This window comes from Miscanthus floridulus, chromosome 19 (genome assembly GCF_019320115.1).
Source record: "Miscanthus floridulus cultivar M001 chromosome 19, ASM1932011v1, whole genome shotgun sequence".
Classification (NCBI taxonomy): domain Eukaryota; kingdom Viridiplantae; phylum Streptophyta; class Magnoliopsida; order Poales; family Poaceae; genus Miscanthus; species Miscanthus floridulus.
Window position 1 is genome coordinate 64,028,107 of NC_089598.1, and position 13,968 is coordinate 64,042,074.

The 13,968-nt window shown below is 42.9% G+C and overlaps 1 protein-coding gene across 1 annotated transcript; it reads left to right on the forward strand.

The window, feature by feature from the left end:
• The first annotated feature begins 5,179 nt into the window (after positions 1 to 5,179).
• On the forward strand, positions 5,180 to 9,498 carry LOC136528071 (protein neprosin-like). The gene is made up of 7 exons (XM_066520966.1): positions 5,180 to 5,625; positions 5,742 to 5,828; positions 5,937 to 6,185; positions 8,044 to 8,208; positions 8,287 to 8,340; positions 8,443 to 8,589; positions 8,708 to 9,498. The coding sequence occupies exons 1-7, from the start codon at positions 5,413 to 5,415 to the stop codon at positions 9,083 to 9,085; spliced, it is 1,293 nt and encodes a 430-aa protein (XP_066377063.1). The 5' UTR covers positions 5,180 to 5,412; the 3' UTR covers positions 9,086 to 9,498.
• Positions 9,499 to 13,968: the final 4,470 nt, after the last annotated feature.

Consider the following 13,968-nt stretch of genomic DNA (forward strand, 5'->3'; position numbering starts at 1 on the left):
GCGTGCTCTTGTGCTTTGCCCCAAGAAAAGGGCACTCCCTTCTTTGTAAGCTCATTCAATGGTGCAGCAATGGTGCTGAAGTCCTTCACAAAACGGCGATAGAAACCAGCAAGTCCTAGGAAACTCCGCACTTGCGTGACCGTCGTGGGTACAGGCCATCCTTGTATAGCTTCCACCTTGGCTTTATCAACCTCAATTCCCTGTGGAGTGACAACATAGCCAAGAAACGATACTCGATCGGTGCAGAAAGTGCACTTCTCAAGGTTACCAAACAAACGTGCATCACGTAGAGCATTGAAAACAACACGTAAGTGATCAAGGTGTTCATCTATGGATTTGCTATAAATCAGTATATCATCAAAGTAGACGACAACAAATTTCCTAATAAAAGCACGCAAAACCTCGTTCATTAATCTCATGAAAGTACTAGGTGCATTAGTTAACCCAAAAGGCATGACTAACCACTCATATAGACCGAACTTAGTTTTGAAAGCAGTTTTCCATTCATCTCCCAATTTCATACGAATCTGGTGGTACCCACTACGCAAATCAACCTTTGAAAACACAACATCACCACTCAATTCATCAAGCATATCATCTAATCGTGGAATAGGGTGTCGATATCGAATGGTGATATTATTAATAGCCCTACAATCAACACACATGCGCCATGTTCCATCTTTCTTAGGCACTAAAATCACTGGAACAGCACAAGGACAAAGAGACTCACGCACATAACCTTTGTCTAGTAGTTCTTGCACTTGTCGCTGAATTTCCTTCGTTTCTTCCGGATTGGTCCTGTATGGCGCACGGTTTGGCAAAGATGCTCTAGGGATAAGATCAATTTGGTGCTCAATCCCGCGTATTGGTGGCAGCCCTGCTGGTATCTCAATGGGGAACACATCAGAATACTCCTGCAAAATGTTAGCAACAGCAGGGGGCAAAGAACGTTGCATATCCTCAAATGAAATCAAAGCATCCTTGCATACCAAAGCATAAGCAACAGAGGTGGATGCATTGAACTCATTAATATCAGATTTTGTAGCAAGCATACAACGTCCTTTCAATTTTATCTCATCTTTGTCATCAACAACAGATTTGTTATTTTTATTGCTCTCGCTCTTTGCTTTTGCAGCCTTAGTAACATCAGATTGCATAATAGCTTCAGGAGACATAGGATGCAACACAATTTTTCGATCATGGTATAGAAACGAATATTGATTTGATCTACCATGATGCATCGAATCTCTATCAAATTGCCATGGTCTACCTAGCAGAATATTGCAAGCTTGCATAGGCACAACATCACATTCAACAATATCTTTGTATGATCCGATGGCAAAATCGATTCGCACAAGTCTCGTTACCTTTGCCTTACCATTGTTGTTTAGCCATTGGATGTAGTAGGGATGGGGGTGTGGTTTGGTGGTGAGGGCGAGCTTCTGTACCATGTTGCTACTTGCCAAGTTGTTGCAGCTACCTCCATCAATGATCATGCGGCACGAACGCTCCTTGATGACACACTTTGTTTGGAATAAAGTGTGTCGCTGATTTTGCTCCGCCTTCTCCATTTGTGCACTAAGCACTCGCTGTACAATCAAGCTCTCATAGTGCTCTGCGTCACCTGCATTAATGTGTTCTTCTATGTGTTCCTCACTACCTGCATAGTCAGCCGCAAGCAATGCAAGTGTATCTTCATCAAAATCACTAGCAGATGAACAATCACCATCATCTTTGACAATCATAACACGCTTATTTGGGCAGTCACGCATCATATGGCCATATCCCTTGCACCGATGACATTGTATGTTGCTTGTTCTACCTGTCGATGCCACGGATGAAGTACTCGCAGCCGGCTTTTGCGCTGGCTTCACTACTGAATTGGTGGGGGCAGCTCGAGTCTTGTCACTAGATGATGGCGTAGGAGTACGTGTAGATGGAGTTGTAGACGTGCGCTGCTGCCATGAACTAGCTTTCCCTGCAGAAACATTAGTCCTTGCGCTAGCACGTCGTCCCTGCACTTCCCGTTCAGCTTTACAAGCAAGATGAAACAGTTTGGTTACGTTATTGTATTCTTTGTAAGCGAGGATATCCTGAATTTCCCGATTTAACCCACCTAAAAATCTAGCCATAGCAGGTTCCTCATCCTCCTCTAATTTACAACGCAACATACCCATTTGTAATTCCTGATAGTATTCTTCTACACTTTTAGAACCTTGTCTCAATTGCTGCAACTTATTTATCATATCACGGGCATAGTAAGATGGAACAAATCTAGCTCTCATGGCTCGTTTCAGCGCATCCCAAGTTTTAGGTATGTTATTAGGATTTTTCTTGCCATATTCGATCCACCAAACAGAAGCAAAATCTGTGAACTCACTAGTAGCAGCCCTAACACGTGTGTTCTCAGAAAATTCATGGCATGCAAACTTTTGATCAACAGCAATCTCCCAAGTAATGTATGCATCAGGGTCATATTTACCATCAAAAGGAGGTATTTTAAATTTAATCTTACTGAAAGCATCATCATTATTGTGTACCTCGCATCGGCGGCGGCCACCCATACCTCTACGGTTGTGACGTAGGCGACGTCGATCACGAGTGTCTCGATCATCATGTTCAGTATCACCTGTGTATTCTTCATCATAACTACCATCCTCTCGATCTTCCTCCTTCTTTTCTTCTTTATGCTGGTCTTTATCATTGTTGTGGAGGTCATCAAAACGCCTCAGTAGAGCAGCAAGGCTTTTGTCCACACTAGCAATGGACTTCTCCAAACCTGCAAGCTTATTGTTTGCGGCAATCTGCGTAGCCTCCAACTGCCCAAGTTTGTCATTTGTCACCTGCAAGTCATTATCAAGTCCCTCCGTGTGCAGCTTCACTTTCCTTTCAAAATGTTGTATGATGCCCTTTGTGCGAGGCGAATGTGGAATTTGGTTATCTCCGTCGGACCCTGGCATGGTTCAAAGACAAAGACAACAAGAAGACAAGTGAAGAAATAAAAGCCCTACAACTACTAGGATGTAGCTACAGCAAGTTGCTCACTCTCCACCTGTTACACAAGTTCTTACCGGTTCTTACCTTGCTCGACAGGAGGGGTCGTCTACCAACAAGTCTGCAGCAATGGATGAAGTGTATCGGTGCCGCAGCACGAGACCTGTCAAGCTGTAGAATATGTGGAGCTATAGGTGGGCTGAAACAAGGAACGAACTAGCACCACGTTAGTTACAAAAAGCAAGCTGAATAATCGTTCAACCGGTGGTACTGTGCTGGTCCTAGTCTAGACTGTGCTAGAGACGTGAGCCTGGACACAAAGGAGAGCACAACACACCACCCAAAGTGAACAAAAAATCTCTAAGATCAGCCCATTTCTCTTCTTTTCTTTTGCTTTTTTTTTCTTTTCTTTTTTTTTGAATATATTTTTTTTTCAGGGGGCACTCAAAACTGATTATATGAACAAGAACACTCCCAAAGAGTAACTCAGCACACTCTCTCTCTCTCTCTCTCTCTCTCTCTCTCTCTCTCTCTCTCTAGAGTAAGCCACTCTTTTAGATATGAATACTTGCTGCGTGGTTAGTTTGATATTTGTACCACAGGGTGAACTGATTCCTCGTCCGATTGGAACTTCCAATTCTACTCGGACTTGGCCAACAGCGAGGAATAACCAATTCCTTGATCCGACTCAAACTTGAAAACCTACTTGGATTCAGACAACAGAGAGGAACAGCCGATTCCTTGTCCGATTCAAACTTCAAACCCTACTTGGATTCGGCCAATAGAGAGACTATATGATAGCGCGTGTTGTGATAGGAAAGTGATAAGAACTCAAAACTCTAAGGGAATAAACTAAGACCAGCAATCCGACACATCCGATGCAACCGAATATTCAACAAGCCCTAACTAGGTAGCACTAGCCACGGCTCAAAGGTCTATAGGATTGCAGGAAACTAATCTACTATTTTTTTGGCTTTTCTGGACTATAGGAAAAATAAAACAGTGAAGGATTGGAAGTCTCTCACCGATAAACCTTGCTCTGATTACCAATTGATATGGACCCGCTAGGGTTTATGGATGATCTTTCGATGAGAGGCGTGAGACAACTCGATTTGGTGGATGGAGATGACGTTCACGGCCCGACTACAGCCTTCCAAGACTGCGCCTTAGCAACCGATACACCACCTCCAAAGGCCGTCACGATCTTGTGGAGCGCAACAACCAGCCACTAGGGCTCCCGTCCTGCAAGCAATCGAAGAACTAGCAAGAACAACGAAACAAGCACTGAATTTGCAAGATGAAATTGAAAGCCTCAAACTGAATCTTATTATGAGTGGGGTTCCGAACACAAGGAGACGGGCGGCTGGATCAGCACGCGCGCCTACAAGCAAGTAGCAAAGGCTAAACTTGATCTAAACAAAACCCAAGTGTTCCTGGTGGCGGCTAAGGGGTATATGACGTGTGGAGGACGACCACAAGAGAGTTTGGGTCATGCTCCAACACTAGGACGCGTCCCTATTGGACTCTAAACGATACAAGCCCATTGGGCTAACTTAAGGTGGCGCAGCACCCTGGACAGAATAGACCTCTCGGTGATTTTTGGACTGTTGACGCCGCTTCTGAGCAGGTATGAGTACGAGGTCAGATCCGTATGAAAGTAGACTTTATTAGCTTTCCAACAAGTCTAGAATCACCCCAATCCGACTCCGTATGTAACCGTGGCGACCGTCGCAAGTTGGAGGTGTGCTGCAGTCCGAATCCAGCCTACGCGAGTCCTTTTCCCTTTCGGTCTTCTCCTTGATTCCTAATCAAAACAAGAGTGCACGTGTCTCCAAGATCTAAACAGGATGGACAAGAGTTCAAGAAGGAACTCACTTGATGATTAACTGTTCGAGCACGAGCACGAGTAATAGGACCAGCAGGTGTCGGCGTGGACGGCGTGGATGTATGATCGGTGTTGATGTCCTCATCACCCCTTCGCTTGCTTTAGCTGAACGCGCGAGGGCAAGGTCCCCTTGCTTTAGCTGAACGCTGGTTGCCACTGCAGTGTGTTTTATTGCCACATAAATCTATAGCACATTAGCACCTAACGCTTTGTATGGGAACTCCAATTGTGCGGTCTCCGCAGTCTCCCCCCGCACTTCATTTTGTCTATATATTTTTCTTTTGATTTGAAGTAACACAGGGTTGGTTTTAAGAGAGAGAGAGAGAGAGACTCACTTCAAAGGAAAGAGATACACACAGAAAGGACAGTGAGAAGGAGGCTCACAATCACAAGGGACCAAGAAGCTTGCTCGCAAGTCGCAAGGCACTAGGGAGGAAGAAGACAACCACGCACTATTACTATTGCTTGTGCTTCCTAGTGTGTGCTCGCGGCCAGAAGCAGACAAGCAGCTGCGGGAGCATTTCTGGGGGGCCATGGCTTCTTGCAGTAGCTTCTACTTTGTTCCCTTGCTCCTCCTGCTGATGCTCTTGCTGGCCTCTCCTCCCGCCACTGCTGCACTGGCATCTTCCGAGTCTAGCGGCAATGCCACTGCTGCAACGCTGAGGCTGGGGAAGGAGCTGCGCAAGCACAAGAGGATCAGGGCTCTGCTCACCAAGCTTAACAAGCCTGCTCTCAAGACCATCCAGGTCACTGCTCGTAACCTGAAACTTAATTTCGATCCTTTATTTTCATGAGCAGGCTCTTTCCGATCTCCCTTTGTGGTTAGCGAATCTGTAGCTTGTTTTTTTCTTTTTGCATGCAGAGCTCGGATGGTGATATCATAGACTGTGTTCCCTCTCACCTCCAGCCTGCATTTGACCACCCAAAGCTCAGAGGCCAAAAGATTCTGGTAACACTAACACCAACACACAGATTCGTTCTTTTGGCGTTTGCTTAGTATTATTAGTAAGCTGTACACATGTTATACGTTAAACGACTTTTAATGCTGATCTATTAGGATCCAACGGAGAGGCCCAAGAACTGCAACTTCACCCTTGGCAGCAGTGGCAGCGGCAGCGGCAGCAGCAGAGTCGGCGAGGTGGTGGTGCAGGCGTGGCATGCCACCGGCGAGGCGTGTCCGGAGGGGACGGTGCCGATACGGCGGACGACAGAGAAGGATCTCCTCAGGGCCCGCTCCCTCAGGAGGTACGGCAGGAAGCCTGTGCGCCGAGGCGTTCGCCGTGATTCCACAAGCAGCGGCCATGAGGTTGGTCTTATTACGACCAATGTTCTCCAATCTCCATTTTACATACTACTACTTAAATTAAGAAATGATATAAAAGTGATGAAAAGAAACTCTGTAGTCCAGAGTTTTCTTTACAGAAGGTACATATTCCATACTCCATAGTAATGCAATCAATTGTTTCCTGCTCGATCTTAAAAAAGAAAATTGTTTACTGCTTTCCTGACATGGTAGATGGCACTAAGCAAGGCAACGTAGTTTTTTTTTCTTTGCTTTGCAGTGGCATGCACATAACTTTTGCAGTGCCGAAATTTTAAGTACACCAGAGAGCAAAACATTTTAATTGTTTTATTCAGTAGCATATATAGTACCTAAAATTGATGCAGCACCCTATAGTGCACAAGGAAAGAAAGAAAACAGATGTTTCTACTGCAGGGATAATTAAATTAGTAACCTGAGAAGCCCCAAAGTAGAAAAACTACAAAAGCGAAGCCCGTGCACTTGGACCAAGATAGCACAACAATTACTGCTTGCATGAATCTACAGAAGCTTCACTTGGGAAAATCCATAGGAGAAAATTTACTTCCTGCTAAGATCCATGCCTCGATTTGTCCTCTTCATCTTATTTTTACATGTCCTCTGCATGCTTGACCACAGAACCTGGCCACTGAAATATATACTCTATTTCAGTCAGTGGCCAGGACAGTTGGTAGACTCCTGTCTACTTATCTATAGCACAGATTTTACTAGTAGCATGTGCAATTCTGTCTCGGTTTTGATGATGTTTAGTATTTGCTGAATTTTGAACACATATATTCTATATTGATAGCAGTGATTTAAGTAAGAACTCACCTTGTTAGGTTCCGATGCTTGCTGCCAGGTCAATGACAAAGCCCTCAAATTTCAAGGATGAGTTCAAACATGTAGTGATAATTAATCAGATAGCCCAAATGGTTCCAAAGAACCATGCGTTTACATAACATTAAAAATTCACTTCTCTATGCAGCCAGAGTGAAGCTTCGATTGGCCTCTTTAGGCACAAGGCTTACTACTATTTGACTTTAACACTTAACAGTCAGTCGTCAGACATATTGTTGATTTCTGTAGATCTTAAACTTGCTCAAAAAAAAAAACTTTGACTGCTGCCTAGGCAAAAATTTGCTGTCCTTTTATTTTAGCTCATTTTGGAAAACAAATCTATTATTCGATTTTAACTTCACTAATTACATAGTACTTAACCATATTTTTTTTTACTTTCTATGGATAAGATCGTGAACTTTGACCATTGTCAAGATCAAGTTTCCCCTGTTTTTTTTTTTTTTTGGTCATAAGCTAGGGAACATCCTGTTATGCGATTTTGTAGTGGATCAACTACTTCACTATGGCCTTGATGAAAAAGTTTTCATGGTCGTTACATCACTGATGTAGTTACCAGTTTCATTTTTGCTTTATTGTCCTATAACCTAATCTTTTGCTATAACTGAAGACCTCGACGTGTATCAAGTTAGCAAATGGGATAAGTAAACCGAAAAATGTGGAAGCTCAGATTTGTAAAAAAATTCTCATTTTAGACATCAGATTCAATGTGCCTCGATTCAATTCATCGAGAAGCCTAATCTCCGGCTAAGACATGCCAAGAGACAAAATCGTTTTCAACATCTGCCCAGAATCTTCATTAAGCTAATCCAGATAAGCAAATCAGAGCTTCTTGAATCATGAGCTCATTTGACCTGGCCATTAAAGTAAATATGGTTCCTCTGTCTTGTGTCCAGAGCGTTTAGTTGGCCGTGTTAGTACTGTACTGCCAACTAAACTAGTCAAATCTCACTGGAACCCTTGTTGGGACTGTATGTTGCTGATATGGGTTTTCACTTGGTTACAGCATGCAGTTGGGTATGTAAACTCCGAACATTACTATGGGGCCAAGGCCAGTGTTAATGTGTGGTCACCAAGGATAGGTGACCCATCTGAGTTCAGCCTCTCACAGATCTGGGTTATCTCTGGCTCTTTCGGCAATGATCTCAACACCATCGAAGCTGGATGGCAGGTACATTTGAACAGATCAGAGAAATGAGCAGATAGTAATTAGCAGTATGAATCCAATAATGTGTGTTATGCTTAATAGGTAAGCCCTGAGCTATACGGAGACAGTAACCCAAGATTCTTCACCTACTGGACAGTAAGTGTGTTTATCGGATAAGCACTGCGACATTAATTGTAAGTCACATGTTTTTTTCTACCATACATAATATAGGATCCTAATCAAACGAACATTCTGCAGACTGACGCGTACCAAGAAACCGGGTGCTACAACCACAATTGCCGCGGATTCGTGCAGACGACGAACAAGATTGCGGTTGGGGCGGCTATCACCCCGGAATCGGTGTACAATGGCAGGCAGTTTGACATTACTCTCATGTTATGGAAGGTAACTAATTAACCTATTCTGACACCAGTGGTCCATGCATGGTGTCCAGGATCCAAAGCAAACTAATGTGCCTGCCGTGAAGTTTTTCTGACACCAGTGGTCCATGCATGGTGTCCAGGATCCAAAGCACGGGCACTGGTGGCTGGAGCTGGGCCCGGGCCTCGTGGTCGGGTACTGGCCGTCGTACCTCTTCACCCACCTGGCTCGCCACGCCAACATGGTGCAGTTCGGCGGCGAGGTCGTCAACACCCGGCCTTCGGGGTCGCACACGGCGACCCAGATGGGCAGCGGCCACGTCCCCAGAGAGGGCTTCGACCGCGCCGCCTACTTCCGGAACCTGCAGGTGGTGGACTGGGACAACAACCTCATCCCGGCGGCCAACCTGAAACTCTTCGCCGATCACCCCGGATGCTATGATATCCAGGGAGGCTCTAACAGCTACTGGGGAAGCTACTTCTACTACGGAGGGCCAGGGAGGAACGTGAAATGTCCCTGAGATAAATTCTGATCGGATCGAATCTTGTTTTCCTTTTGCTGTTTTTTTCTTTCTTGTTTGCTTGTTTGATGTTGTTTTCTCGTCTTTTTTTCTCATAGCAAGTACTGGTTTAGCCCTTTTAGGATTTTGTAGGTCTTATCACTACTACAGAATGGACTTGTTGTCCCGAACGGTAACGACCTTTAGTCTCGGTTACCGCGCCGGGACAACGATCTCGGGACTAAAGGTGGAACCTTCAGTCCCGGGTTATCGAGCCGGGACTAAAGAGGGACCTTTAGTCCCAGTTGGTGTTACCAACCGAGACTAAAGGCCCTCCAGCCGAGTAAACCTGGCCGCACCCTTTAGTCCCGGTTGGTAACCCCAACCGGGACTAAAGGTTCCTTTTCTTTTCTTTTTTGTTTAATTTGTTTTCAGTTCAGTTACACATATTTGTTTAATATATAATATGTTTTTATGTATGTATTCTACGCTGCTAATATAAATACACGCACGCATATAATTACATCTAATTCTCATCTCGAGCATTATTATATTCGAATAAAGTATGAAACTATATATATTATAGATATATATGTATATATACAATACTTTCATAATCTTGTTCTCGAAAATAACGATATCAATAAACATTTAATTTACATCATTATTTCCTTAGATCAAAGTAGAACTTGTCGTTGGGATTTAGCACTTTTTCTAGAAGATATCCTGCTATTGACTCTTGAACTATTTTCAGATGGTCTTTTTGCATGACCCTTTGTTTCAACCATTCAGTCTTGCATTTGAAATAAAAGGAAAAGTATTAATACATATATATATATATATATATATATATATATATTCATTTAAAAATAAATAAAAAATGATATATACGTACTCTGAGGATATCTTCAGGAGTTCTTCTTATGTATGCAGTGATAAATTCACAAACGTAGTATCCACACAAGTTATTACCTGGTTCCTGCCGCAAACACCACTGTACGAGAAGAAGATTATTCTCATCATATCACACGTAAATTGAAGTACGATATAGTAATTAAACACGTGGAGAAGTATATATAGTACAACTTACTGGTATTTCAACTACATTAAGTGGTGCCTTGCAATCCTTGCGGTGTTGCCGAATAAACTCTTTCCAAACCCTGTGCGACTAATAATGTACGATCGTTAATAAATTATGGCAAAGTCTATTCAATAATAGTTGTGCGCGAGAGATCGAAATTACCCCTGGATAATGTCTATCATATCTTGGTATAGTGCTTGCTCTTTTCTCAATGAGTCCAAGATTACTAACTGACTTGAGTTTAACTCAATGACAATGAGTATCCAGTGAAACCTGCATTGGTTTATACACACACGTACATGCATATAAGTTGTATTGATATTACATAAAATGTGTAGACTACATTATTATTAACACTTACTCAAAGTTGTACAGGAAAAGTATTGTTGTCTTATCGTGCTGCTTCACGAAGAACTTCTTGATATTCGTCTGTGCTTCAGATACCCAGTGGTCCTTGACAATAATATCGGTTTTGAATACGATATAAGGATCAATGAAGCCAACACTGGTGTCTTGTATTTTTTGGAGCTCTGACATCTGGAATCTGTATATAAATATAAGTTACATGTGAGGATAATTATATACACGTACGTATGGAAGTGAGTTTATTAAAAAAAGTAAGAATCACTTACAAACAAAAGGAGCTAATGATTGATTTGTCTAGAGCGTCCAAGTGGAATAGTTGATGCAATTCTTCGAAACTAATATGTAAGATGTCATCTCCACGGAAGTAACGATGGTCTCTAAATCTAACAAAGATCCACTGCTCACCCCTACCACACGCCTGCATGTACCACTTGTTGAGCAAGTACATTTACGTATACAATTCATTCAGAGCCGCAGGGTTGTATAGACTTTTGCCAAATTTATAAGTCTTCCAGGTATCAACTTCTAGGTTCTGGATTTGAGCTTTGTCCGTCACTTGATCCAAGGTTAAACCAGTTTGTTCAAAAAAATCATTAAGGTCTTGAACCGACACTTCTCCAGAGTTGTCTGGTCGATAGACTTCTAGGTTGGAACCATATTGATTAGCAACAACAAGATTTTGCATTGGTTGCTTTTGTTGTCCGAGCTATGGGACATCCTTCTCTGATGCTCTTTTCCTTTTCTTATGTGCATCATGTGACTTTACGAGGGAGCGGTAATAGTCTGATAGTGGCGGTGGCTTACGAACTTCAAGCATCTTTTTCTTGTGAGCTTCAACCTTCTGTCTCAGCTGATCTCGTGGTATGTAAAAGTACGACTTCTCCTTAAGCTTCGCTTGTCTCTGCTTTTGGATATCTATAAAAAATCTTTCACTTTTTTGCCTTCTTCAGCTGCTATTTGCTCATCAGTCTTTTCAGGAAGTATTTCTTGAGAAATAACTCTTTTTTTGGGGTCTTCTTTGCCACCAAGACCTTAGACGTCTTTGTAGTGCGTCGCTGTGGAGGTGGTGGGGGCGGTGTTGGAGACCGGCGTGGAGGCGATGAGGCCGGTGTTGGAGTCCGGTGTGGAGGCGTTGGAGATCGTTGTGGAAGTGGTGGGGCCGGTGTAGGAGTTGGAGATCGTTGTGGAGGCGATGGGGCCGGTGTAGGAGTTGGAGATCGCCGTGGGGATGAAGTCGTCTCGCCCCTCGCGACGCTGTGATGAGATGGGGAATGAATGATTGGGCTAGGCTGGGGGGAGACCCTGCTACAAAAACAAGTTGTGGGTCAATTATTTTTGAAGCCAATATAAAATTAATGGAAAAATAATATTTCATTCACTATCATTCGTACCTAGGGTGAGGTAGGGGAAGCGGTGGCGTCCTAGGAATGATGATGAAGCATTTGCGCCATTGAATAAATGTCTTCTCTGCTTCTCCTAGTGTCTTCTCCCCATCACCGCCTTCAATGTCAAGAGGAATATTGCTGTAACCTTTGAGCACTCTATCGATCGAGACGCTAGCATATCTAGGTTGAATAACTGACCCATGGATTCTTGGTGTCTTCGTTCGGTCTATTGGAGATACAACCCCGATAGCCACCATGATTGATGCATTATTACCATCTGGAATGTGCAGCTCACATGTTGTTAGAGGCTCGGTAATGTCATCAATAGGGAAGCGCAACCCAGCATCACCTTGAATAACTAGCAGCTCCGTGGAAGCACAACTGCTTTTCATCTGACCAATGGGGCTAATGGTGACTCCCGGCATCGATTGCATTTGACTCATTGCTAGCTGCACTTGCCTCTTGATCTCCTCCTACATTCTTGCCTCAAGAGATTTTTCTCGTTCACGTGATTCAAGCAATGCTTGTCGTGACTCATTAACAAATTGCTCCAATACACGGATTCGGTCTGCATCCTCATCCTTCTTTCTCTAGCGGCTTCTGTAGGTATCCCTGTCTGCTGGGAATGCTTGTAGCCATGGAATCGCCCCATAGCCTCTTGTTCGACCACCGTGTTCGGGATTCTCTAGGGCATATGTCAATTCATCCTTTTCTCTATTGGGCTTGAAAACACCACTATCAGCTTCTTCTCTAGCACGAGCTAGTCTCTGTGTTGCTCTCTCAATTTTTTGGCCGAAAATTAGCTTGCCAGTGTCTGGGTCTAGGCTTCCCCCATGAGCGTAGAACCAATTCTTCGCACGTTGAGGCTAGTTCTTCTCTATTGTTTCAGGTATAATTCCCTTGGCAGTAATCTCTATTTCTAGGTTCTGCCACTTGGGAATAGCACTCCTATAACCACATGATCCCATGCGATGATGGTATTGCCTCTGTCGGGCATTCTGCTGATTCCTCATCACACGTTCCTCACTCTCTTGAGATGTCTTGTATTGTACGAAGTTATCTCAATGGGACTCCAACTTGACAAACGCCTTAGCATTGAAATTCGGCATTTCATTCTTCAAGATAAACTTTTTATACAATGTCTTCTTCCAACTCTGGAACAATGTTTCCATCTTCTTCATTGTCCAATTCCTCACTAGCTCCTTCAAAGCATCATCTGCTTGTAATGTGAAATGCTGAGTGATATCTCTCCAAGCTAGGTTCTTGTCACGATCAGATACAAAACTAACATTAGGAGCGGATATCTTCTGCTTCCATTCACGAGCACTAATTGGGATCCTATCCCTTACAATGAACCCACATTGATTGACATATGTCTGAGCATGTGGTCCTAATGGTTTGCCGGTGTCGGTGTCGAATTCTGATATTATGAAATGGTCCTCTAATGGCTTTTTTGGCCCTCGAACTTTTCTACTCTTGCCGGTGGTTGATGTAGATCCAGAGACCGGCTACATGAGTAGAAACACAACGATTAACAACAAATATATGTACGCATGCATCTATAAGAGATGATAGATAATCGAATATATCTCGCTAGTATTTTCTTGCGCGACAATTTGTTGATCTTCAACCACCGGCATATTCAGGATATCCTCATAATCAGCAAAGTACTAACTCGTGTCATCTACATCCATATTGGTGCCAGCGTTGATAAAATTCGCCATTATGTCATCATTCAAGTTATCATCCGGAGTAGCCATTTGTATCTTCAAGATAACACATAGATAGAATTACTATGGCACATAACATAAGTACATGTGATAACACATATAGAATTACTAAATCCAATTAAATATAATAACACATGGAAATAATTAAGTACATGTATATATACACATAGAAATAATTAAGTACATATATATGTATACATATAGAATCTCTAGATAGAATTAATTACTAAATCTAATTAAACCTAACATATATACATAGATAGAATTACTAAATCAAAATTAAATCTAACACATATATAGAGAGAGAGAGATAGAATAATAATTACTAAATATATCAAAAAC